This window comes from Buteo buteo, chromosome Z (genome assembly GCF_964188355.1).
Source record: "Buteo buteo chromosome Z, bButBut1.hap1.1, whole genome shotgun sequence".
NCBI lineage: Eukaryota > Metazoa > Chordata > Aves > Accipitriformes > Accipitridae > Buteo > Buteo buteo.
Window position 1 is genome coordinate 1658563 of NC_134204.1, and position 26409 is coordinate 1684971.

The following is a 26409-nucleotide window of genomic DNA, read 5'->3' on the forward strand; positions in this document are numbered from 1 at the left end:
TTTTGCCTCCATCGCATCGTGCTGCCAGCACTTGTCCCTGCGGAGAGTGACAACGTGGGGGCTTGGGGAGGTTCCTCAAGCCCTGGTGGGAACAGCCCCCAGCCCCTGGGGCCGAGATATCCTCCCCAAGCAGCTTTCCAGAGCACATACTGGCTGAAGAATTTGCATCTCCCCATTCAGCAGCTCTGCTAACCCAGGCAGATGCGACCCATAAGCCTCACGAAGCTCCTGCCCGACTGGCAAGCAGCGAGCCCTGGCACCGAGCCGCATGCGGTCGGTGGATTCAAGGAGCTTAAAAGCCTCCGAATGGTCCTGTGCTAATCTCTCACTGCCATCAAATTTTTACAGATAATTTTCTGTAGGAGGAAACCAGTCAAACTCCATCAGGAGTAAAGCTTTGCCAGGCTGTAAAACGTGCACCTTTAATGACAACGCACAGTGCCAGGTCTGGAAAAGGATAAACCCTCCCAAGCGAAAAAAACCACCGTGGAGCATTGTATGAGGTACGTAAACCCTTCGGTTTATGGCAGCTGGTTACAGAAACCCTATTGCACCTTCTGCTATAAAACCCGCTTAGTGTGACATCGGCCACCTCCAGGGAATGGCTCAGCGTGGAGATGGGGCAGGAAAGGGGATTTTCCCAAAGGGGGAAGTGGGAGGCAGCCCTGATGACACATCCACCCGAACGGACAGCCCGTCAGGAAACACGATTCAGCACCGCATTAAATCCCGCTGTGGTCAGCTGAAGACAGATTTGACACCAGCCCGAAGGCTGACTGACACCTAAAGAAGCTATGGTGAGAATAGCTGGGTTAACAGTATTGGTAAAAGTTAAAGGAGAATTAAAACCAGCACATCTGTAAGACGGATAATAAAGTCAGTCCACGTGGATACACACTTACAGCTAAGCAAAAAGCACTTCACTCGGCTGAAGGATCAGTCGGCAATTAGTAGAACAAAATTTAATTAAAAAAAATTTAAGTCTGAAAAAACATGCTAGCTATTTAGTAAAAACCAAACAAAAATAAAGCGTTCACAAACACAAGCCTGCTTTTGAAGCACAAGGGCACGGCTGCAGCAGCTGATGGGGCAGTAATCGCTTTCGGAAAGTGCATTTCGCAGGCTGTTAACCCGATTGATTTGGATGTGCAAGGCAATGATCATTTCATTACGGCCTGATAAATGACAGCGATGCATCTCACTTCACGGTCCTTCCAAGAGGTTCTCCAGAGTGCACTCGCCCTACTCGCGGTGCACAGGGTTTTAAGCAGAGGGGCACGGAGTAAAGCAGGTGGGCTAAGATGTTTACAGCCAAACAGCAACAGACTGCTAGACAACCAAATTTCCCTCGGGGCTCCAGAAACGTACCTACAGAAGCACTGGTACCTGAACCCCACTCCTTGCGAGTCTTAATGAAGTAGTTCATAGAGCTAAATAGATTGATGAAGTGTACTATACGAACATTTCCCCTGGTTTGCTTATGTAGCACACACTAATCACACCCTTCTGTGGCCTCTCAGGATCTGTAGGCTCACAAAGATCAGCTGGCAAAATACAAATTAGAGATTCCAGGCTTTTAACAGTTTTAGATCTTTCTTTTATAATCAACATCATCATCCCCTTTTACTGACAGGCACTGTCCTGCTCTACACTGGCAATAATAGCATCTGCCTGGGTAAAGGACCCAAATCTATCATTACATGTTTTAAAGAGTAGCTTGCGGTCAAATACAACATGGAATAAAAGCAGCACACCAAAAAAATGAGACACAAGAGATAAACCAAACCTCTCCAACAGCAGGTCACAGGTCAACCCCAGCCCTAAGAGCACACAACTGAGCGCACTGGCTAAAACCAGGCACAGAAGTATTTGGTGGGTGCCGATAAACAACTTCCGAACACCGTGCCTCGGGAGCGCAGGGCTCAGGAGGGCAGAGGACAGGAGACATCACGGCCATTGAGGTTAGAGACGACAGATTTCAGTCTGGTATTCCAGCACAGCAAAGGAGCAGGACGACAGCAGAACAAACCCCACTTCCCCATTCCTCAGCAAACCACCTTTTCCCATCTGCAAAAAAAAAACCACCCCCAAAAACCTCCCCCCTACCTGGTGGGTGCCTCTGGACCTCCCAAGGAACATCTCAGCTGAGAACCCCGCATTTAAACCTTCCTTTTACCCAGCTGAATTGTTTTAAAGCAGAGCCTTGGGCTGATTGATTCCCCACACCTGAGAAACCAGCCTGTTTCTCTCCTAACACCTGAAAGCACTTAATAACCTAATAATAATAAGCCAGGTCTCCACCCCTTGGGGTGCAGCATGACTGAGAGAGCTTATCCAGCCCTGGTAGGTTGGGGTCAAAGCCAGGCGGTGGCCAGTGAGGACATAGCACAGAAGAAATCCTGCTCCTGTCAGCTCTGGTGGGACAGCAGTGTCCTGAGCTAGCTCGTATCAAGCCTTTTACATCCAACTCCTATTTTAGGCATTGTTTCTGGCCTTTAAAACCAACGCTGGGCTGTGGGTTAATTATGTGACAGTGAAATTTCTCCTCCTGGACACGCACACAACGTGTTGTCTTGAAGGCGATGAACAGGTCGAAGTTCCAGCCCCGTTGGGGTCCGCAGCCTGGGCGTTCCCTCTCCCGTCTGCTCTGCAAGCCCCAGCCGGAGCATGGCCACCAAATGGCTTCACAAAATCCTCCCGGAGAGGCAGCGGAGAGAGCTGCGGGGACCCGCACAGCCGCTCACCCTGCTCTGCCAACAGCCAGGACAAGCCTGGCCGGTGCAGTAGGAACCGGAGCATGACAGCACCTGCGAGTGGAGTACCCCAAGGTGGTGGGATGTTTGCTGGAGAGAAGGATGACTGTAGGGTTTAGGGTTTATTTCTTGCGGGGCCCAGACGATAGAACACCAATATGATGATTAAAGTCACCAGTTTATTGAGCTTAGCTGATCATTTTTATACAATTCTCTAAGTTGTTTAGAAACTCTGATTGGTTGCTGCATGCAAGCATTTGGTGTCCACGCGCACAAACATAAAAGGTGATTGGTTACATCGGTACTGTCCACGTGCACAAACGTAAGATAAAGTTAGTTATACCCGCTCTGTACACGTGCATAAACACAGGACATAATTGGCTGTATTAATTAGAGCATGCAAGACTTGTCTTAGTCCAATTGGTCAAGATAAGCTCCTGAATTGAGGTTGTTTGTGCCAAGTTCCCTTTATCGTGGAATGTGCACCTGTGGTTTTCTAACTGGGATCTTTCTTTTTCTATCTTCTTCTTTAGTCTGTTCAAGGCCTTCTAAAGGCGTCTGGAACACTCTTGTGATCATGAGCTACTTTCAGGCCCGATAACTAAGTTCCATATAATTGAACCCTACAGATGACCTTCGGCCAGATTAAAGAGTAGCCAGGGGATTACCAAGAGCCTCAATAAGAAATGAAATTGAATCCCTACTGAATATTTCACTGAATCCTTGTTTATTATGTGTTGATATTAAATCAGTAAACTGCTTTAAATCAAAACAGGATCAAACCCCCTGAACTAGGCAAGTATTTCACAAGATTTAAAAAAAAAAAAAAAGTGCCCTAAGCCATGGGAAACAGAGAAAGATCTCCTTGCCTCCCTGCTGCAGCCACCCTGTTGACTGTAATTAAATATTTATGCAAGAAGGAATGGGAACCTGAGGGTCACAATAAAATGGCATAGATGCCAATCTGGGAAATCATCTTTGCTTCTTTTTGGCCCAGTTTTTTTGGGCTTATCTCTCCCCACCTTTTGCATGGCAAGCACAGGTGCCTAACACAGAGCTTATCTGCTACTGAGTCTACCTTCTGCTGAGAATCTAGCCTCAAATGTTTCTTCCAAAATCAGATAGCAGTTTGGTGGCAAAGTCAGGAAAAGGAGTTAGTTGTCCTAAATTCTAACACAGTGCCCCACTGAGAGGAGTGTAGTTAGCGGAAGGAGAGTGAACATGACCTGAATCTATGGTGAGCTCATTCCTGCCATCACTGTAAGATGCGGGGCTCATAACACAAGACCTGGTTTGTGTATAGATGCTGCATTTGTGTAGAGACACTGCTAGATAAGAGCACTGTCTACATGACAGAAAATCAATGTAAACTTCAGTAGTGTGAGGGAAGAGATACGGTGGAATAATGGATATTATACAGAGCAAAAGGCAATTGTAATGGTAGAAATTACTTTAATATACAACTAATCAAATTACATTGCACTATAAATAAAACATTATAAAAATACATAAAGAAAACAACTTTTTATAATGAATAACCCCAGATTATTCTTTTTTTCTGAACATCTCCTCTGGATAAATAGCAAGAAAGGTACCAAAAAGTACTGGTAGAAACATGGTGATCATGAAAGAGTCCTTGGAGCCATTAACTGCTAAGAGAGGTTATTTGCCTGATTTTTTGGCAGGCGTTGGGAACTTCTTAAACTCAGCCTGTTCCTTCCAAAAAAGCTGAGCAAGGATATGGTCTGCTGTTCCATGGAAGTAGTCATTCATTCGAAGAGTTTCCAGCTATGAAGAAAAAGACAATATTTTAAGAAGAATAATCACAGCTACCTGATCATTTTTACAATATTAATAATATGGAATATTAAAGTGCACCTCAAATCCAAGATGAAAATGAATTTATATAAAAGTATATAACTAATGACAAGTCTTACACTGGGCTATCAAGATCACTGGATATGTGTAACCTTAAATAAATACACCCTTGCCCTGGCTCTTAGGATATAGACTTGTTTAAGGCTTACAGAGATCTCTGCCTTTTGTGGGTGCTCAGCTTGTAAAGACCCTGCCCAGTCCACCCAAGGACAAGCTCCCTCTCTTAAACACCAGCAGCACCTCATGCACAAACACGATCTAAATTCCACCTCTGTTATACACACATGCACACATGCACATGCACACACACACACGGGAGCATGTCACACCCTACCAAGTACCTTTTTTTTGTCTTTCCCACCTCCTGTTTCCAGTACAGAGTGATAGGTGTTGCATGCCAACCACTCACACCAGAAGGGAATTTTAACTGTCAGTGTACTTGACATATTCTTAGAATGTCTTTTGAAAGGTGTGCACTGAAGCATGAAGCATAAAGCTTACGTGCCTGAGAAAAACATCGCTGAACATTTTTTTCTTCCCTTGCCCATATGAATTCTCACCTGGTTTCCTGTATTGTAGGCTAGAATCAATAGCAAATCCTCATCACATAAGCTCTTGATATAATGTTGGGTTCCAACAGGGAAAAATATGACATCTCCAATGCCAATGTTGAAGTTGGCAGTCACTCCAGAGAGAATAACTCCAGCCTATTGCAAGTAAAGCAGCAATGTTCAACAACAATTTTCTGTGTGCTGTTACTGGATAAATACACAGTGACGGTCCCAGCACTGCACTGAAATCAGCTAGTGTAGCATCAGTGCTTTCACTGAGAATCCAGAAAGGTAGAGGGGTCCTAGGCAAATTCCTGAGTAAGAACATGGTAAGTCCTTATGTTATGGAGTCTCGTCATTCCATCTCAATTATCTTTGCACTTCAAATTTGCACTGAGTGAAAACCATAATAAAATCTTGTACTCTAAAACTTAATACTCACTAAACTTTATTCTATTTATCTGTTCCTCAGAGGTGCTAAATCAAAAGTATTGCTTTTTTATTTTGTACTCCCAGCATTCAGGAGAGTGGCAATTCCTGTAATGAGCATTTGTGATTTAGCTGAACAACTTAACAAGATGGACAAATTCTGCTCTTTGTATAACTCCACTTTGGCTAGACAAGCTTCCACAAATGTAACTGAGATCAAAATTTTATATGGAGAAGGAAAGTGTGGACACTGAAAGTGTTGTGATACTGCTAATTGTAGTGTCATTAATCAGGGCTGGGAATCAGTTATTAGATCTGTAATTGTTTTACAGCCAAAACTCCACTGACTTATCCCTCACCCACGTAACAAATTACCTGTCCACAGCCGCTAATGACATAACCCATCTCGTTAGCATTGAAGTGGAAGTGAGGCTGCCCCAGTCCATTGCTGAATATCCTGAGAGTTGCTAAGGTAAGGGTATTTTCATGCTGAAAAGCAGAACAAAAATGTTCAGAAAACCGTCCAAGTTTGTTATATCCCTCTTATACATGACAAAGCAGTGATGAACCCACAGAAACTGCATACTATGCCTGATGTTTATAAATCTATGGTATCCAATTAAAAGCATGTACCTTGTTCAGTGACTCACTAAAAATTTTTTCTGTTTCATTTAGTCCAGTGCCATTTATGCGGTAGCGAGCCCACTGGAAGATTCCTCCTGGAAAAGGATATTTTGCTGACCCTAAAACAAAGACAGCTAAATGAGCATTTCCAACAAGATTTGGTTAACATTGTTTATTAGTATATTGGCCAACTTCAAGTTATTATTATGTACTAAACTTGAGGCCTCAAATCTTATGAGGCTCTGGAACCAAAAAGAAAGCCCATTTAGCTTCTCTATCCTTCATGCACTAGACACTATGCAATCTCCTTTACTGTATTTTTCTGTAGTCAGATAATCATAATGAAAAGCTCTGGCTAGATTTTTTTCTATCCCAAATTGCTATCAATAACAATACACTTAAAGAACATGCTAACTTTCAGCATATTAATTCATATTAACCTTTATGGCACAGATTGTGTATCACAATATTTTGTAAAGTGCTGCCAATGCAGAAGAACATTTTGGTCCAAGTGTGAAGATTTTTGTCACACATCTATTTCTCATAACCTCTATCAGCTGTGTGTGGAGCTCTGACCTATATTTGCTTTTATAGCTTTTTGAATAGACTCTACTACTTGGAATTAAGTTTTGCCATCTATGTTTATTAGGTGCTCACTGATAATCACTAGATCTAGGCTATACAGAGGGATGTTTAATACAATTGTTGATAAATCAAACAGTGAATATGGTTCAATGCTGTTTATGAAGTTATATTTGTAAAAGAAAAGGCAGGATATAATTAGGTATCTGTTAAGGTGTTTATTCACTGATGTTTCTTATGCAGATACAAGATATCCTAAGAAGGTCAGCACCAGTCACTCTCCAGCTAATCTGCTGCAGGGCTTCCTCACCTGTTAGATTTTAATTTCTGAATGAAAAGTTTAGGTTATTGCTTAACTGTAGCAGGGAATACACCAGTCCTATTTATAGACATAAGTAGAGAACCTTGAGCTGGGAAGTATTTATTTCATGCCCTGCTGCTTACTGGCATTCTGCTTTCATATCTACTATTGCAGATAGAAACATTAAAATCAAAAGGGTAAACCACTTTGAGATAAGAATCAGGGCAGCAATTAGATGTATTACCAATACATTTTTCATTTTATTTCCTTAAATTCTTATCATTTCTCTATCTATTTTTTAACTCCTGTTTCAGTGAATCGACTACGGATCCACTCCTCTCCCCTTCTAGAAACACGGAGAGCTCTTACATACAAAGTTCCTAGATGTATACCTTTGAGATCGTAGAAGTACTGCCATACAAGTTTGTCCGGAGACTGCACATACGTAGCATTTTGTACAAGCTCATTTAAGTTTGGTGGGAGGTTAATTGCTTGATCTTCTACTTGTTTCTTGAATGTTCTGATGAAGTTAACTCCACCTTGTGGCTGTGGAACACACAATGCATGTTAAGCTGACAGAGACGCACAGCAAACTGGATTTAAAATTTTACTTCATTGAATATCCCACCTTAGTACCTGGTGGTAGACATTCTGCCTTGTGGACACACCTCATCTCTTTAATTGCCTCACCCTGTCAATACTCTATTATGCTCCTTTGTTTTGCCCTTCCTTCTCAGTTACCACAGAGATTTGGAGCAGAAGGGAAACTCGATCCATCTCCCATCAAACTGTTACAGGGTGGGAAGGTCTATCACAATTCTGTGGTTTGAACATGCACATTGCTCAGACTCAGCAGAAACTCTGTGGCCATATTCTTGCTCATGGGACATTGCCAATTAGTCAGTTCAAGTAATATCTGTTTTAACAAGAAGATGGACTTATCTACAGTTTCCTATGAGATCTCATACCACAGAATTCATCAAGGGGCTATTGGGAAATTAACTTGGGGCTTCACTACGTTATTTTCCCTTACACCTTTGGAAATATGGAAGGCCCTCTGTGAACTGGGGATAAATGTGAAGAGTGGAGGAGAAAAAGTTTCTTGGAGAGAGCATCATCATTTATTTCTCCTTGTGTATAAAGGAACACAGGGTGGCACGGTGTTACACAAAGGACACGTGTACACCCTTCTGCACTGATGGAACTAAAAAGAACAGCTGAGGTAGGGAGGATCGTCTCTAAAAAATAGAGAGAGAGAGCCTGAACTGCCATGTTAACATGTAGATGACTAGATAGAGGCTGGCTATCCTATCATACAGACCTTTAATGCTCTAGCTGCTATATCCTCTGGGGTAGAGAAAAATGCATCATCTACATCCAAGGTCTGAAGTTCTTCATGTGTTGTAAAAAACAGCAAGAACAGACAGTCTTCTGATCCTACGTTCTTTACCCAATGCACAGTGTTTCTAGGGAAGAAGATCACTTGACCAGCCGTGACATTGTATGTGGTAACCACGCTGTCATCTGCGCCAATTACTCCAATCCAGGCAGTACCCTGTAACATAATCAGAACTTAACAATCATAATGAAAATTTTCTCATTTAATCCATATGTGGCAAATCAATAATTAAAATAACCTGAAGGCTGTTAGGAAAAAACAGGACCTGATGCACTCTCTAACAAGCCTTTGTGAACTTAAGTCCAGAATAGTATTTTAAATGACAAAATTTTAGAAGGTTTAAGGAACACATGACAAATACACATTGCTCACACTCAAACCATTTCTTATTAAAGAAGCTGTGAACAGCTATAAAGGAGTCATCTCTGACCAAAAACTGCTGGAGACAGGACCAGGTGTTTGTGGAATGCCTTACTCCAAGGAGGATCACCCATCCAGTTGGAGCTGTTCAGTTCTATGCTGATCAAAATATGAATAATTATGCTTAGAAATAAATTAATAACTGAGATCCAAGTACCTATGCTTCCAAAGAAAGATCATTTTGTTTTCAAATTAATATGCCACCTTGAATTCCTTGTGGTGAGTTTCTATTTATCTCATGTTCTTCATTTTTACAGATTTGAAATTTGACAGTCAGGTGAGATAGGGCAAACATTTTCAATGAAGATTTATTGGGGGGGGCGGGGGGGGAGAAGGAAGGAAGGGGTATTTGGTCTAGGAAAGAGAAGACTGTATGGGAATAAAAGAGTCTTCCACATACAAAAAGCTGTGAGAAAGCAAGCTGATCTGAGGGTCTCTACAGCCAATGGAGATAAACAAGGAGAAATAAGGATTTTTTTTTTTTTCGCAATAAGCAAAAATGTGGGTTTTGTACCAGCACAAACATTCTAATGGTTTCTGTGATGAAACATGGGAGACAACTATTTTTTGATTTTATAATAGGTCCTTTGTTGAAAATTTTTAAAAACTGAACAAAAGTATCAAATATGCTTTAGGTATTCTTCTCCTGCATCAATACAGGGGATGGAGCCAGAGGCTTTCCTAAGAACCTTAACAGTCCTTCACCTCTGTGATTCTGCAATGGTTCTCTAATATAATTACTTCAATCATTGTAAGCACTTGGATAAGTACATAAAATTCTGTAACTTTCAGGTATCCAAAGTCTCCTCTGACTTCTGTTTTTATACTTCATTGGCAGCTACAGGTGTTTGGTCCTCTTGCAAGTAACAACATTCAACAGCCTATTTCAACCACCTCCATGTGAAAATTTTATTTCAAGCAAGAAAACTAATGTCATACATCAATTAATGGCAATTCTGCTTTTATTACCTGTTAACATTTGCATGTAATGTATATGTAATTTTTTTTTACATGTGTACATCTTCTATAGATGCATGATACTTTAAACTGCAAAACAATTGGGAAAGCTGAAATAATCAGATAATACCTGCAGCAGGTAGCCGTGTTCATTGGCGTTAAAATGCCAATGGGGAGCCCGAAGCCCTTTGCTTTTGATCCGTAAGGTTCCAAAAGTCATTTTGGAGCCATGTTTATTGATACTTTTTCCAAATTCCATTTCTTCATCACTTTGGTATTCATTTACATTCTTCCTGAATCTTGCCCACTGAATTTCACCGCCTGGGTAGTTATATACCTGTAAAGTTAGTGAGAGTGGAGAATTGTATTAACTATGGATGGTGGTGACCAAAGAATCCTAAAATATTTTAGAAAATTCTTGGTCTGGGCAATACTGAAGGGACCTGTCCTTTTGCTCAGTAAGGATTCTCTCTGTATGTATTTTAGTCACTTTTCACAATCATTTATATACTTTCTCATGTCATGGTGTAACATTATCATTTCTATAAACGAGAGATAAACAGTGATATCAAGAACAAAATTATCTGCTCCTCTTTTTATGTCATTCTGGACTTTGATTTGGGGAAATCAGTTACACATATGCTTAAACTTTTAGATTCAAAACATTTAGAACATTTCCTGAGCAAGACATTTTCCTGAATTTCTATGGTTGCAAACTATTTGCAACTGAAAATATCCTTTCCCAATATTTGTAATGCCTCTAGAACATGTTTTGTCCATGAAAGAATCATCTTGCACTGATGAAGGGCATATTAAAAGGGTAGCTCTCCTCTTAAATACTTTTGTTTGCATTCTTAAAAACACTTTTTGTTTAAAAACTACTTACATAGTTAAATCTAACATGAAAAGGTACCAGAATGGCTGTTGTCAGTTTAAAGTGCCCTACTACCTAATCTATCCTTTTCCCTCTTTTGCTGAAAAGCAAAAATTAATCAGGAATTATTTTTTATATAAAGATATATTTAGAGGAAGGCATATGTCTTTAATTGCTCAAAGGATACATTTCTATAAGTATCAAAATACACCTAAACAAAACCTACATAATTCCTAGGGCTTCCTTACATTGTCAGTTAATTTTAGCTCACTGTCGTGGTTTAACCCCAGCCAGCAGCTAAGCACCACACAGCCGCTCACTCACACCCTCCCCCCAACCCAGTGGGATGGGGGAGAGAATCAGAAAAAAAAAAAAAAGTAAAACTTGTGGATTGAGATGAGAACAGTTTAATAGAACAGAAAGAAAGAAACTAATAATGATAATAATAACAATATGAAAATGACAATAATAAAAAGATTGGGATATACAAAACAAGTGATGCACAATGCAATTGCTCACCACTCGCCAGCCGATGCCCAGTTAGTTCCCGAGCGGTGATCTCCCCCAGCCCCACTCCCCCCAGTTTCTATACTGGGCATGATGCCATATGGTATGGAATACCCCTTTGGCCAGTTTGGGTCACTGTCCTGGCTGTGTCCCCTCTCAACTTGTTGTGCCCCTCCAGCCTTCTTGCTGGCTGGGCATGAGTGAAAAATCCTTGACTTAGTCTAAACACTATTTCGGAACAACTGAAAACATCAGTGTGTTATCAACATTCTTCTCCTACTGAACCCAAAACACAGCACTGTACCAGCTACTAGGAAGACAGTTAGCTCTATCTCAGCTGAAACAAGGACACTCACTGAAACAAGATCATGGAGTTAATTTTTCTTCTTGCAACATAATTTGTTTGAATCCAGTCTTAAGAAGAAAAAGCTTAGTGTACTACTCAGCTTAAATTAAAATTTGATCTTTCTGGTTTTGTTTCTCAGAATTTCATACTCCATAATTTCAGAATCACACATAAAATGGTTGCCTTGTCTTGCAAGCCTGATTTGTTGGAGCAATTATTTAGCTCTCCAAGAGGCACTCCAGAGATCCATACCACTTCCAACATCTGTTATGAATTGGAGTGAAACACTGTCCGGAAGTTTGTGTCTCTCCCCATGGATTATAAAAGAAGTCTGGATAACAGCTTTAGGCTGATCACCTAATGCTTAAAAAATAGTTAGGTGAAATTAATTCATTAAACTTCTATATTTGATGCTAGAATATTATTGCATGAGATGAAAAATTTACCTTTGATTTCCCCAGATGATTCAGGAACTGGTATTTGATATCCACACTTTTTTCATCTGGTTTTGGGGAAGTTGCACCATCGTCTATAACACCCGTCTCTTTGATAAAGGCAGTGTTTTTTACATAGACCAAGGACAGGGCCAGCACTCCTATTGTGGTGGTGATAATACAGGCCAACAGACAAACTAGAAAGACCTTCATTAGGGACCAGCTGCCCTTTCTTTCCTGAAATTAATAAAAAGACCCCCAAACAAAAAAGAAAGCTTTATTAGATCTAACACACAGAAGAAAGTTTATGATAGTTCTTTTGTAATCAAAAGAATATGCCTTTCAGAAACACAGGCCAAATTACTGGGCCCATTATAGGGAAACCTTATAGAGTATGTTATCAGATTGTTGCTGTCTTAGGGGTTATACAAATGCTTAAAGATTTTTTTCATTGCTGTTTCTAATCTATATCACAAAACACTGAAGACCTGCAGCATCAACTCATGGCAAACCTTCATCTCTGGGGCAGAAATGCTGCCTCTGCTTTACATCACATCTCACACGGCCCAGCGCCCTGTCAGTAGAGAAGACAGGCCAGAATCTGTATGAACTGCTCTGGGCATCATTTCTTTACTGAAAATTTCCTTTGTGGACATTCAGACCTCTGGAGAAGGGTGAAGGGGAGAAGTAGCTGGGCACACAGAAGCACACGAATTCTTTATAGAAAGCCAAGGCACTTCTGGCACCATGAAGCATCACCTTGGTGAGGATATTCAGTGTTTCCTGTCCCTTAAACATTTTTGCTGCTGAAGTTGCAGCTTCAGACCAATAGAGACTGCATTCTCCGGCCCAAATTTTAAAACTCTACTGATTCTGGGTGCACAGTTTGATCTACCTTTAAAAGCCTGATTTTTCACATGGTAAGTGCCTGAAAATGAGGTATGAATGTTGATCACTTAAGCTAGGCAATCAGAAATGAAAAAAATGAAGATTACTTGCTGATTTTAACAAAATTACCTTTTTCATTGATCTCTTTGACAAAAGCTCTTTACAAATACATTTCTCTTGGCAGCAGAAAAGTGCTCAAAATATCACCCTATTCTATTCAGTAATAATCTTTTCTTCAGTTCAAATGACTCCCTTTTTAAAGTTTGTGTTCAATTAAATATCACAACAGTAGTACTCAGACCACAAAGTCTCATCAGAGAACAAGGCTTTATAGTTAAATGCATTTGAAATCCCCATTTTCCAGATTTGAAGGACCTTTAATTTACAGCATTTTCACAGCAGTGGCACCCATTCAAGAATTATTTTTAAAGTCAAAAGAATGCTGCACATATTACATAATAATAACTAATACAGAACATTCAACCTCAGCACAACTGTGTGGAGTGAGTTGTGCTGTGAGGAAATCACTAGCCTTGGTATATTTATAGCCAAGAAGCAGCACTGTACTGACTGCAAACAAATATAGTGGCTGATGAGCGATACGCCAACTAGTATTGCATGAAGTTAATTCAAACCCCGAGAAGCAAAAACTTTAATGGGAAAATTACAGAGAACTACTTTTCTCAAGGGCAAAAAAAAAAAAAAAAGATGAAACAGTACTCTAATGTGTAACTCAGTAGAGATACTAACCATTACCACAAGATGAGCTTTTAAGTAGCGCTTTCTGTTAAAATCTATGGGGAATCCTCCAAAGATAATTACTTTGTCCAGTAGTCAGAGGATAAAGAATTCAGCTATTAGCTTAAGTGGGGCCAGGCAATTACGTCTCACAGTTCAGATCCTAGCTAGTGCACATGGAACTATGCATTTTCAGACCTTAGCAACTGAAGCCCTTTACAGCTTTTATTTTCCTCAGGACCTTCTTAATAGTATAGGATTAGGTCGTGTTGCAAAATAAGGGTTTAATCTTCAGACTGACTTTTAATAATGTTTTGCTAGTACTGTAAAAGAAAATGACTGGTACCTCTTTCTTTGGCCACTCTTCTCTTTTTGAAGAACTTTGTATGCTCTCTCCATGCATTTCAAATGCCTGGTTATCCATTTAGTAAAGCTGAAATAGATTAGTACACAGAAGACAAGAAAAACATTGAAACAAAAGGATGTTAATTCTGATATATGCTCAGTTATGTTACAGAGCTCAGGGAAGTGACTCATCTTCCGCATAGTAACACTAATGGCATTTAGTGCAGTACCATTGTGCAGAAATGTGACGCAATGCAAAAAACTATTCTTCACTAAACTACAACAGAAAGGTCTGACAATTTCTACATTCAGATTTAACATTACTCATGTATCACATGACGCCTAAGACACAACATGACAATGAGATAGAGTCTGAACCATCAAATACTTGGGGAAAAAAAGCCAGAGGTCATCTAATTCCTTTACCTATCCTAAGGACCCAATATATTTAAATTACGGTTTTGGCTGGTTGTGTAATCTACTTCTACAACCACAGAAATAGTTGAGGTTCCAGAACTTCTTTGGCAACCCATTTCCCCGCTTGCATGTTATTATTGTTAAAAAGGTTTTCACAAGCCTAAATCGCTCTTGCTGCAACAGAACTGTTGTATGTTACCCTCCTGCAATGGACCTAACTACACAGAAAATGTCCTACTAGCTGAGACCAACAGTACCTCCAGCCCAGTGTTTTTTCTCCAGCAGGACTTTAGGAAACGATAAGGGAAAGCATAACCTGGCTACTGTTTCCAGGTTACACCTTTCATACTTTACAGGCATATGTAACTGTTGAATTCGAGATGCTAGAGGGAACAGCCTCTTCCCTTTAGATTTCATTCTATGAAGAACTCCATGACTTTGCCTAAGTCTTTTCTGAACCTGCTGATACTCCCTGACATCCTAAGTTTACCGCTTGCAGGCTAAAACAAAGAGCACTTCACAGTCCTAAACAGATCTCCTACTAGCTCCTTTAAGGCCTCCTATCTTTCTGTATTGTGGGATTAGAGCAACATCAAACACGTTCCCCTCTCCAAGCTGAAGGTCCGAGCCCTTTTAGTCTCTCCCTATTAGGCAGCTGTTCTAGCTCCAGGATCACTTCAGTCACTCTCCTCTGGATCTTCTCTAACTCCACTACATTATGAAAATAAAGAATAGCAATAGATTTCATTGTCTCCAAGTACTGTTTTCCACCCATCTTCATGCTTCCCTAAAAATAATTTAATATAGACTATGATTCCTTGTTTTGAAGCACACAAGTGTTAAATGTTGCTACCCAGTCATCAAAAGGAAACTAGGTTTGTGTAATACACAGTGTTTGTAACGACTTCTCTCCCCCCCCCCCCCCCGCCCCCAATTTCCTTGAGATACTCCATGTCTGATTATGTACTTCTGAACTTCTAGGAAACTGAGGTTAATCTTATTGCCCTATAATTCTTTGGTATCATTTGCTGACTTTTTGTTAAAGGTTACTTTGCTAGTCCCATTTCTAGACCATGATGGGACTGCACTGAGGTCTAACCATTACCAATAGCTTCAGCCATTTCTCTAAGAGCTTAGTGTTAATGTCGGTATGTGTAGTCCACTGAACACCAGTAGCTTGCGTAAGAGCTATTAATCACGTTTTCCCTGTGGTAACCTGAGCTTTATCCACACCCCATCGCCATTGATGTTTTAAGCAAACACTATACCTTCACTGACATCATTTATTACTCTCTGCAGGGAGGTCATGGACCAAAATTTTCCTTGGTCCTCCCTTATATCAGTAAAGGACTTGTTGGTTACATAAGCAATAAGGAACTTTGGGGTTATTTTATTATTTTTGACAGCTCTTCCTCCTTGTCTCTCATTTTTGTGCTTTGGACTTTCCAAAATACACAAAAGTCCAAGCTGACTCATGTTCAGGGACAATTCTAACTATTTCCATTATGCTTCCTTCTTGAAGACCATTGATGTCTACAAGACATATTACATTTATTTTAACTGTTCCATACTAGGATATCCTGCAACTACATCTTAAATATATGTATTTTTATGAACTGCCAAACTTCTGAGCACCTTTTTCATAGACTTTTTTCAGAGGATTTTGCAAACAGATCTTTGAATTTCTTGTAGTCGCATTTTTCTATTTTTACTCTTTTCCATTCTAAAAAACTTGAAAACCTTGTAAGAAAATTCTTGTATTAACCTTCACTTTCTGTATCAAAACCTGACATCATCCTAGTCTAAAAATACCCTGGATACTCCGTATTCAATTTATTTTAACCAACAAATATTCTGTTAAGTAGTAATTCCTCAAGGCAAATTATTCTGTCAGTTGTTTACAAAAACGTTCTTTCCATCTTATCCTTCTTGGTTGGTGGTCTTAATGGTAGGTCCTCAACATAATAGCAGTCAGGCTTTTTTCTCCTTTAATTATTGTAAAGATACTTTTAACAGATTATCTCCCTCTATATCCTTCTAGACTTTAATACAAAACTAAATATTCATAGAGAAAGATGTCTTCCCTCCCCTTTTCTTCAGGAGCCACCTCCAGTTTTTTTTCTGTATTAATTCATTAACAAATGAAATATCCCACCAAGTAAACATTTATGTTGCCTAAATCACAACTTTATATAGAACCTTGTACATTCTTCCATTTAGTTTCCATATAGCCTGCAGTAGTATAGACATCTTAAATGTTAAGCAGACATATTCACTATCCTGTTTTCTGTATTGCTTCAATCCTTTTTATAAAAACCCTATATCCACAGTTACTATGCCTCTGGTCACCTTTGCACTGGTAACACTTACATTCTTTTGTCATCAGTCCCCATCAATTCTGGTTTAAAGCCTTTCTTCCTAAGTTGGCAAGTCTAAACTTAAAGCAGCACTTATTTTTCCTTATGAGATAGAGCTCATCTCTCCTCAGTAGTCATTTCTTTTCTGTTCTGAAAGAGCTGTGAAAGCTCAGCCATTCAAACTGGCAACAGCAGGATCAGGTCAATTAAAATTAAAGAAAAGTTCTCATTTCCCTTTGAACAGCAATTCTCTCTGCACGGTGAGAGACCTACCAACTCTAAAGTTGACCAAATATTTTGAGTAAGGACACAAAAATTAAAAACCATTGTGGATCACAGAATCCATGATCAACAAGACAGAAAATATACATTATGATTTTCAAGGGTTTCAAAATTCCAGATATATATATGTGTGAGAATCCATAAGCACCTCTTGGAAAACAAATACAAGTGATCTGTCAGCGTCAAAGATACATAAGAAAAGAATTAATACATTGATAATGAGTGACTATGGGATTTGCAGTTTTTCAGATCCTCCTTTTCAGACTAAAACAGGTATAAACTCTAGCCACATTAACCCTCTACTGGCAGCACTGTTAGGCTTCATGATATCTGGAGCCTGTAATTAAGTTTTCCTATATCAACACATTCTTGTATCAGTGCAAATACAGTGATGCAGAGAGATTTGCTAACACAAATGAACTGTTACAGAGGAAAAGATAACTGCAGCATACAGTCATTCCATTTCAAGACCAGTATCACAATGGACTCTCTCATTAAGCCTTTAAAGGGCAAAAATCCCCGAGACAAAAATCCCATCTATTTTCCTCCCACCGTGCCACGTCTGTAGTCTTACCACAGATAGGACCTTCACAAGATTTAAGAGCACAATACTTGTCTTCATCAAAGCCTTTACTTCCCTCAGCTCCGTTTTACTGATATATATATACACTGTAATTCAGGAAGTGCCCTCCTCATAAAAGATTTCCTGTATATGCAAATACATAGGATCACAAATACTTGTGTACATCCTTAGCAAACAGTTCTTGTCACCTGCTGAGAAACAGTGACTTTTCTTCTATCTAGTCCTGCTATTTCCTCCCTTTTGTTTTTCCCACTCTCATGTGGAAGATTGTAGTTCAATAAAATTCCTTTCCCCTGATCTAGCCTCAAGGACAAGAACATCACTGACATCTTGTATATGGCAATTATTTTTGTTTAGTACTTGATTTATGTATTCCGTTATTTTTCCTGAGTGGCAACTTCTTTAATGCTAACTTATAAAAAAACTTAAATTCCATCTATAATTGCAAGAACTGACCAGTGTATACAACCAAAAAGTTACTTTTTTCTCTTGATACATAAGGGATCAAATCCCTCTTTAAAATGCTCTTTAATAGCTGTAGCTTTTAGTAGCATTTAAAAAAATTATTTTAATGTGAAACCAGTTGTCTCCTCTTACTGACTAATGGTATTTTATTGGTTTGGGATTTATTTTATTTTATTCTATTCTCATTTGAATTTCTATTGTCTATAGCTAGAAAGAGTCACTTATTTGTTGCTTAGTTTCATATGCTTATGGTGCTTTTATCCTGTGCAGTACAGTACCTCACACAGTAGACCTTATCCATGATCAAAGCCTTTCATACCTGGCCAATATGAAGTTAGCAAATATGAATATTCAATAATGTCAACACTACTTTTAATTGTTACCTAGGTCTGTGTGCCATAAAACCAAAAAAGGTTGTGCTGAAATTCTCCAAAGTACATTAAACTGATAAAGGAGAAATATCTGGAGTCTAATAAAACAACTCCGAAGAATGAGGAAACTCACAAATATGGATAGGTATGAGGATTCTCCAAGGCGCAATTAATGAAAAAGACTTTCTACATAGCAAAATATCTCTGCCCTAACATCAAGAGAAGTTCTAAGGGAGCACTTTACATTTGTCCTATGCAGCCCTGCAAGCAGGATACAAGGGGAGTGTGGTATAACCTCCAAGTACTCTCAGGGCATCAAGTCTTGCTTTAAGTCCGCCTTGATTGTGCTACCAGCACCCCAAGGAGTATCTGTCCACCTGGATGAATAAATCTACTTTCCTACTGTGAGCTATGTAGGTACAAGCCCCTTCAGAAAGAGAAGAGCTGTGATAGCTTAGGCAGTGCCACACTAGTTGTGCTGAGAGTCTGAGGTGTACTAGCTCAAACAACGCGGCATACGCACACTACGTGTAACTACCTACACACAGCATCCAAGAGTAGTGCAAAAGTAGAGCAAATTCATTGTGATCCACACACAGACATGTGTGATGTCAGGAAAAATCCTCATGTTTCCTTGCACATCTCAATTCCTTTGATAAAATGACCTCTGGCAAACAGATACTGTCTTAATACAGACAACAATTATACCCACAGCATCAGTTGGTTTGTACATTCATGTCTCAGGAATGCAATGCTTTATAAAAGCTTCTATAAGAAAGTTTTCTAGAGGAGTAATTTCATTTTCTGTACTCTGATTTCAGATCTAGCTGTCAGGATTTGAGAAAGACCAATAAAATCTGTCTAAAATACATTATTACGTATTACTTATGATCTACCTATGTTCTCATGATGCCATCACAGTCATAAAATGAAGTCATTTATTATCATCTCTCTACTTACCAGTTCTTAACAGGAAGATAGGAGAAATACATAGCTAATTTTCCTTCTACTATTTCTTCTGGTCTCTGTTTCATTTCTCAGAATCAGTACATGCTCAGGTACCTGCTTTCTCATGCGTACCTATAAATATCCAGATTAAAAGGAAACAGTTCACTAGAAAGGCATGTTGCCATATTTTATTTACTGACAGCATAAAATGCTGGGCTACATTATGTAAGCCTCAGAAGAGGTATCAAAGGCTTCTTTCAAAATGTTCTGTCAATATATTTCAATTCGCAACTTGAATTACTACCTACAGCTTTTCTTTTTGTCTCTCAATTTGCTGTTGTCAAATGGGATAAGTCCTACTCCTCTCTCTCCTGCACAAGTTCCAGTCCTTATCAGTGGCTTTCACAGAATAATTCTATTCAATTATGCTGGGGAAAAAACAAACAAACAAGCAAAAATTTCTATTCTATTACTTCTCTGCCTATTCAGGCCCACAGAAGGATTTTATATGCTCTAAAGCTAAGAGCAAAGACAAGGAAAGTGGAAGGGAGCTTAGGACTTCCCAGTAAAAGAGACAACCAGATGTTGGATCTGTCCAGCTGAAACACATTCTGTGCTCCTAAACAACATGCCTCTTAACAAGTGCCTTCTCTCCCCAACGAATCAGGCTTTACTAGGATGTGAAAGAGGGACAATTAAAAAAGACTTCAGACACTTTTTGATACAATATATTTGGTAAGTTTGTGGTTGGGGAACAAGAAACATAAAATTACATCAACTCAAGTCCTGTTAGAAAGAACAGCACTGAAAATATTATTTAATTACATTATTGCTAAACATTACTGCTTAACTTTACACATCATATTGAGCTCCCCCTGCTTCTAACAGGCCATGTAATGAAGTGATGACTAGAATCAACCACATAGTTTAGGTTTTTTGTAAATTTGTATAAATACACAGACATTCTTCCATGAAAATGTTCACCTTATTTTAATTAACTATTCCTTAAAAAGTGGTATCCCTTGTCACATAGTTAGATCCTACTGAAAGCACTAACACTCGGTTAAGCTTTGAAGTAATTAATGAAATGAACATATATGTACAGAAATACTGAATACAACATTTTTGAGAACATGCACTGGTGATTCAGCTTTCAAAAAACTGACCAGTGGTCAGGCTGACAAATTATTTAAATTACACAATATTAAACTATTAGATATCAGCTTCACAAATTATTCTTTTTTTCTTGTTTATCTTCATGATCATCGGTCTGCTCTTGTTGGTTACTGTTATCTTCAACAACACTTTTAACACGTGACAAATGGTGTAAAGCCCTAGATTAGGAAAAATGAAGACTTTAACAACAGTGTATATATTACTATTTACATTTAACACAAAATAATGTCAATTTCTTACAAACAGCTTAACAGTTTGAATGGTATTATATACAGTTTACATCTCTATGTCAAACTGTTCTACTTTGTTTCAGAGATTACAGAATAGACTAAGATGTTTTTTAAAGATGATAAAGCTTTTTGGAACTGATATTTTAAATACATCTCAAATACAGGTGCTCACACAAACACTGTTTCTATTAAATTATTATGGAATGGGTATTTAACACAGGATGTTAAACACTGCAAAACTGTCATAAAATACCATATCAATACTGAAAGCTACTGTATTTTTTTAATTAAAAATTCTTTTCATTTTACATTACAGTATAAAACTGTATTGCAACAGTGAGTTTTGTTGAAAATGTTCTACATAAAATCCTGTTTTCCATTCTGCCTTTTCTCAAACTTATTATTTCTTTAGTCACTTGTAACCATTCAGTAGGACTGCTGATTTCATTAATGAAATGTTTTCTAGCATCTATTTTCTCCACTGTAGTGAAAAAAAAGTAAGAAGCTATTTTGTCCCATATTAAAATAATCAGACTTGGAGAAGTTTGTGAAGTCCATCTATGTGTAGCAGTAATTAATCTATTGGTATAGATGAAATACTAATGTTTATTTACAGAGTACATCTCAGCAACCATTCACTAGGTATTTCTCTGCTCCTTAAACTGCCATATTTTTAATTATTCACTACTTGCTTATTCTTAACAAAGTTTTCAGATCACATGACAACTCAGCTAGTTTATCATTCCTTTTCTGCAATTTCTGTGAAAACTGTGAAAAGTCAGAAAATCAGTGGTCACTTACTTCTGAATAGAATTAGTAAGAGGGATTATCTCACTGTCACACAGTTTTAATTCAGCCTCAGCTTTTTCAGAAAGCTTAAAAAAAACCAAAAAAATTGTTAACTGAGGGAAGGAAGAGTAGCTGAATATGACAGAAAACATGGAATTTTTATAGCACATGACATGGGAAAGTATTGCCAACAACTTTATAGCATTATAAAGTAATTCATGTTGGGAGGGATCTCAGGAAGTAGGCTCCTGCTCAAAGCAGAGGCAGCTATGAGGTTACAGCAGGTTGCTCAGGACTTTATCCAGTCAAATCTTGAAACCCTCCAAGGACAGAGACTGCATGACCTCCTTGAACAACTTGTTCCAGTGCTTGGCTGTCTTCAGGGTAAAAGAGTTTCTCCCAGTTTCCAGTGTGAACCTCCTGTTTCAAATTATGCCTGTGTCCTGGTTTCGGCTGGGTTAGAGTTAATTGTCTTCCTAGTAGCTGGTACAGTGCTGTGTTTTGGGTTCAGTATGACAACAATGTTGATAACACACTGGTGTTTTCAGCTGTTGCTAACACACTGGTGTTTTCAGCTGTTGCTAAGTAATGTTTAGATTAAGTCAAGGATTTTTCAGCTTCTCATGCCCAGCCAGCAAGAAGGCTGGAGGGACACAACAAGTTGGGAGGGGACACAGCCAGGGCAGCTGACCCAAACTGGCCACAGGGGTATTCCATGCCATATGGCATCATGCCCAGCACAGAAACTGGGGAGGAGTGAGACTGGGGGGAATCACTGCTCGGGAACTAACTGGGCATCGGTCAGCGAGTGGTGAGCAATTGCATTGTGCATCACTTGTATATTCCAATTCTTTTATTATTATTATTGTCACTTTATTATTGTTACTATTATCATTATTAGTTTCTTCCTTTCTATTCTATTAAACTGTTCTTATTTCAACCCATGAGGTTTTTTTTTGTTTTTTTTTTTTTCCTGATTCTCTCCCCCATCCCACACAGTGGGGAGGGAGTGAGCGAGTGGCTGTGCAGTACTTAGCTGCTGGCTGGGGTTAAACCACGACAGCCTGCTTCTCATCCTGCCACCATGCACCCCTATGAAGACCCTGGCTCCATCTTCTTGAAACCCTCCTCACAGGTGCAGGAAGACTTCTGTTAGGTCCCCCAAAACTTCCTCTTCTCCAGCCTGAACAAGCCCAGTTCTCCCATCTCCCCCCCATAAAAAAGTGCTGTAGCCCCCAACCACCTAGGGGCCCCTCCACCAGCTTATTGATGTCTCTTCTGAAGTGAGGGGCCTAAACCTGGATGCAGTATTATAGATTTGGTCTAATAAGTGCTTGGGGATGCAGAGGGACAATCATTTTTCTTGATCCATTGACTGTGCTCCTGTCCATATAGCCCAGGCCCTACTGTTCCTCCTTTGCTGCCGGGGCACACAGATGGCTCATGTTCAGCTTGTATCTACCAAGACCTCTTGGGTATTTGCAACAGAGCGGCACCCTAGCCAGGCAGTCCCCAGCCTGTATTGCTGCAAAGGTTTCTTCCTTCCCAGGTCCCAGGTACAAGGCCTTGCATCTGTCCCTACTGAATTTCATGAGGTTCCTGTCAGCCCATTCCCCCAGCCTGCCTGATCCAGGAATACATGAAGCATTTCATTCACTACTGAGTATAGGACATAGGGTTTAAGAACTGTATGCAAGCAACATTATGAAAAAGGTAAAAAAGAGATAATAAAGTCTATGAAATCATTTTGAAACAAGTGTCACAAAATACCAACTCTCTGATGCCAAAGGAGGCAAGGATAGAGCATTTGAGAATGGCTTTTTAAAAATTTGGTACATGCCCCGAAAGCCTAGAATTAACGGGATTATTATCAGAAGACAACTTTTTCCAGAACACATCTACTGCTAGAGCAGCAGAGAGCCCAGTCTGCTCTCTTCGGGCAGGATTGCCTGAAATGTCGCCATCTCCTGGCTTACAAGTACGGCTTTCTGCAGCACCTCTGAGGCCACTGTTGTGTTATTGACCTGCCACTCAGTGCCCCTGCAAACGGGGAAAACTGCAGCGTAACTTAGAACAGAGCCTCCAGTTTGCACCAGCAGCAAAAAGACACAGAGGACTGAGGGCACAGCAGCCTTGGGCATATGCTCCTCATGCAAAGTGGATTTAATCTGCTGGCAGTGCTCTTTCAAGGATGACAGGAAACCAAGTCTATAAAAGGACTAAATTTTTCTCAGAAGAATACACAGCCCATTGATTTTGACAAGATATAACATAAGGAAACTGACTACTCACTTTTTCAATCTCTTCCTTTTGCTCAGCAGTTTCATTCTGGTTTAAACTTGCCTGAATTTCTTGAAGTTTAAACAACATTAGCTTCAAAGCTTCAAGGGGCCTTTGGTGATGACCTCCAGAAAAAGTATTTTCCTAAACCAAAACCCAAAGAATTTGTTGATCTTGCAGTGTAGTGCAGCGCACATAGAACAAAACAAAATAATACAACCAACTTTTCAAAAGTTTCCCTGAAACAGTTTCCCCTCTACCTGTTCTTTAAAGATCTATTTTATAAATTGTACATCTATGATGCTACAATGGTTAATCTTATTTTATGCCACTATATGGTCAGTGAAGTCACTGTAAATATATATACTGTTAGGAAGACGTGAAGCAACACAGAAAGGCCTCACCCCTGGCTTGTGTAAAATAATTCAAGAATACTAAGACTGTCCTTGTAATGCTATGACAGCAGTGCTGGAACATGTTTCAACATTTCAGAACCAACAGAGCAAGTAAGCTTCTTTAATGATAAACACAGATTTATTCATATAATTAGCATCTATATGATACCTGCTCATACTATAATCAAAAAAGCATCTTAACTCAGGGTGACAAAAATCTGTGGTTAATCTAGAAATACTTATGTCTAGAAATGTCTGATGATCTAGCAGAACCAAGAGAAAGGGAAGCATGAAGGATGAGATACAGTGAAGCACCGTTCATCAGACAGAATAATTTAAATTACTCATGCACATTGTTAGGTTCTGTGTCAATTAACTCCTTCGGGAAACAGAAGTATGTGCCACAGTGGAAAAACTTAAAGGGTCATGCTCTGTTTACTACAAGATGGGAAAAGAGAATCTTAGTGCAGTTAAGATTCAAGGACAATAAGGCAGAAAGTAAAGGAAACATACCAGTATGCAAACTAGTAGTATGCCTTTCAATTAGAACACTGGGCTCAGTGCTCATCTCCCTAGTTGAGAAAAGGCTAAAGGGTTCATGTAATCAAAGTGACAGACTGAACAATATTAAGACTGCCAAGAAGGTGACTAATACGGGTAAGAATAGGAATAAAATAATGAATAATCAAACGAGTAAATTCAATCCCTGATCCAATTCCAGTGCAACAGCATAAATAATAAGAAATATATTACTTAGCTTACCTCTTGAATTTGACTCATACTCAACAGTACATCAGCCAGGCTAGGAAATTAGTAGTATTTAATACATAAATAACAAAAAAGTCTTCCTTTACTTGAGGCAGGAAAATCATTATTTAAACAAAACATGGAGTGTAAAAGTCAAACTATTCCTAAGCAAAGCATTTCATAGTTAGATGCTTTCTTAATCATAATTGTGACCAAGGGTTAGATTATAGGATTTAATAACTGTATTAATTCATCATGCTCAAATATGACTGAAGTACTGCAGTTAGGCTTTCTACTTTATGTATTATATCAGAAGAAAAAATTTACAGGGATTGCCCCTTCTAATATTTACCAGTCTTACACATTTTGGGCACTCTCAGAAATAAATACTCAGTTTTACTGACCTTATTTTTGTCATTTAAACAGTCTTCCAAGAATTTATGTATGATATCTGCTTTGGGGAATGGTAGAGCATTCTCCATGTCCTCACAGCATACAGGCACTGGTGGTTTGCTAAACCAACATTAAACATGCAACGGAGAATAACAACAGGTTTATAAACTAAAAGAATGATTTTAGGATATAGTCATTGTGATGAAACCAGATATGTTGCATCACTGCAACACCAAAGGGACACTGAGTAGTCCTGTCAGCACTTTGGTGTATGTGAGAAACACATAACTATTTTTTCCAGTTTTGCCAGTATAATTAAAACCTGGGTAGCCATAAAAATCAACTAAACAAAAAAGGCAAGATAAGGACATGTTAGCTGTAACTTATTACACATATGTGTTTTTCTTACACCTGGTACTCCTCCATTAATATTCAGTATCTAAAGAAAAATAGTTGCCTTCTGCTTACTGACCTCTAATTCTTCTACAGTCTCTAAGTTATTTTAATTCAAAGCTAGTAGTCTCATAGAAACAGGTATTAATGAAGCCTGATTTCCAGTGATGCTCTCCTTTGTGGGTATTCTAGTGGCTAGCAGGTTAGATTATTAGCCTCTCTCTCAACAGGAGCATGAATAGTATCACTTCCATTATCACATGCAGGAATGCTGCAGTTTGAGACTTTTACTCACTTGTGAAATATTGTTACAATTAACCAATAGTTCAGAATCTTCTAGGACAAAGAGGAACACCCAGAACCACATACACCCAGCTGCTTAAAAACTGTAGCAAACTGTAGGAAATTCTAGGATTGATTTTTAGCATTCTTTGATTCTGTGCAATAACCTTTCAGTTCCTAAACAACTGACATTTTACACCCAAGACTGCTCCAAAATTTCCCAAGGCCACACCACTGTGGGACTTACCACTATTGGGGGGGAATAGTGGGACTTC

General features: G+C 39.1%; 1 protein-coding gene across 3 annotated transcripts in view; it reads right to left on the minus strand.

Moving 5' to 3' along the window:
• Positions 1 to 4199: 4199 nt before the first annotated feature.
• CZH18orf54 (chromosome Z C18orf54 homolog) overlaps positions 4200 to 26409 on the minus strand; it is a 28307-nt gene continuing 6097 nt past the window's right edge. For all 3 annotated transcript variants that reach the window (XM_075020546.1, XM_075020544.1, XM_075020545.1), the window contains exons 5-13: positions 25471 to 25579; positions 23937 to 24068; positions 10025 to 10231; positions 8440 to 8673; positions 7511 to 7664; positions 6245 to 6354; positions 5987 to 6100; positions 5192 to 5338; positions 4200 to 4541 (exon numbers count right to left, since the gene is read on the minus strand). In XM_075020546.1, the coding sequence (XP_074876647.1) occupies positions 4416 to 4541; positions 5192 to 5338; positions 5987 to 6100; positions 6245 to 6354; positions 7511 to 7664; positions 8440 to 8673; positions 10025 to 10231; positions 23937 to 24068; positions 25471 to 25579 (1333 nt within the window). In that variant the 3' untranslated portion in view covers positions 4200 to 4415. The remainder of the gene's footprint in view (positions 4542 to 5191; positions 5339 to 5986; positions 6101 to 6244; positions 6355 to 7510; positions 7665 to 8439; positions 8674 to 10024; positions 10232 to 23936; positions 24069 to 25470; positions 25580 to 26409) is intronic.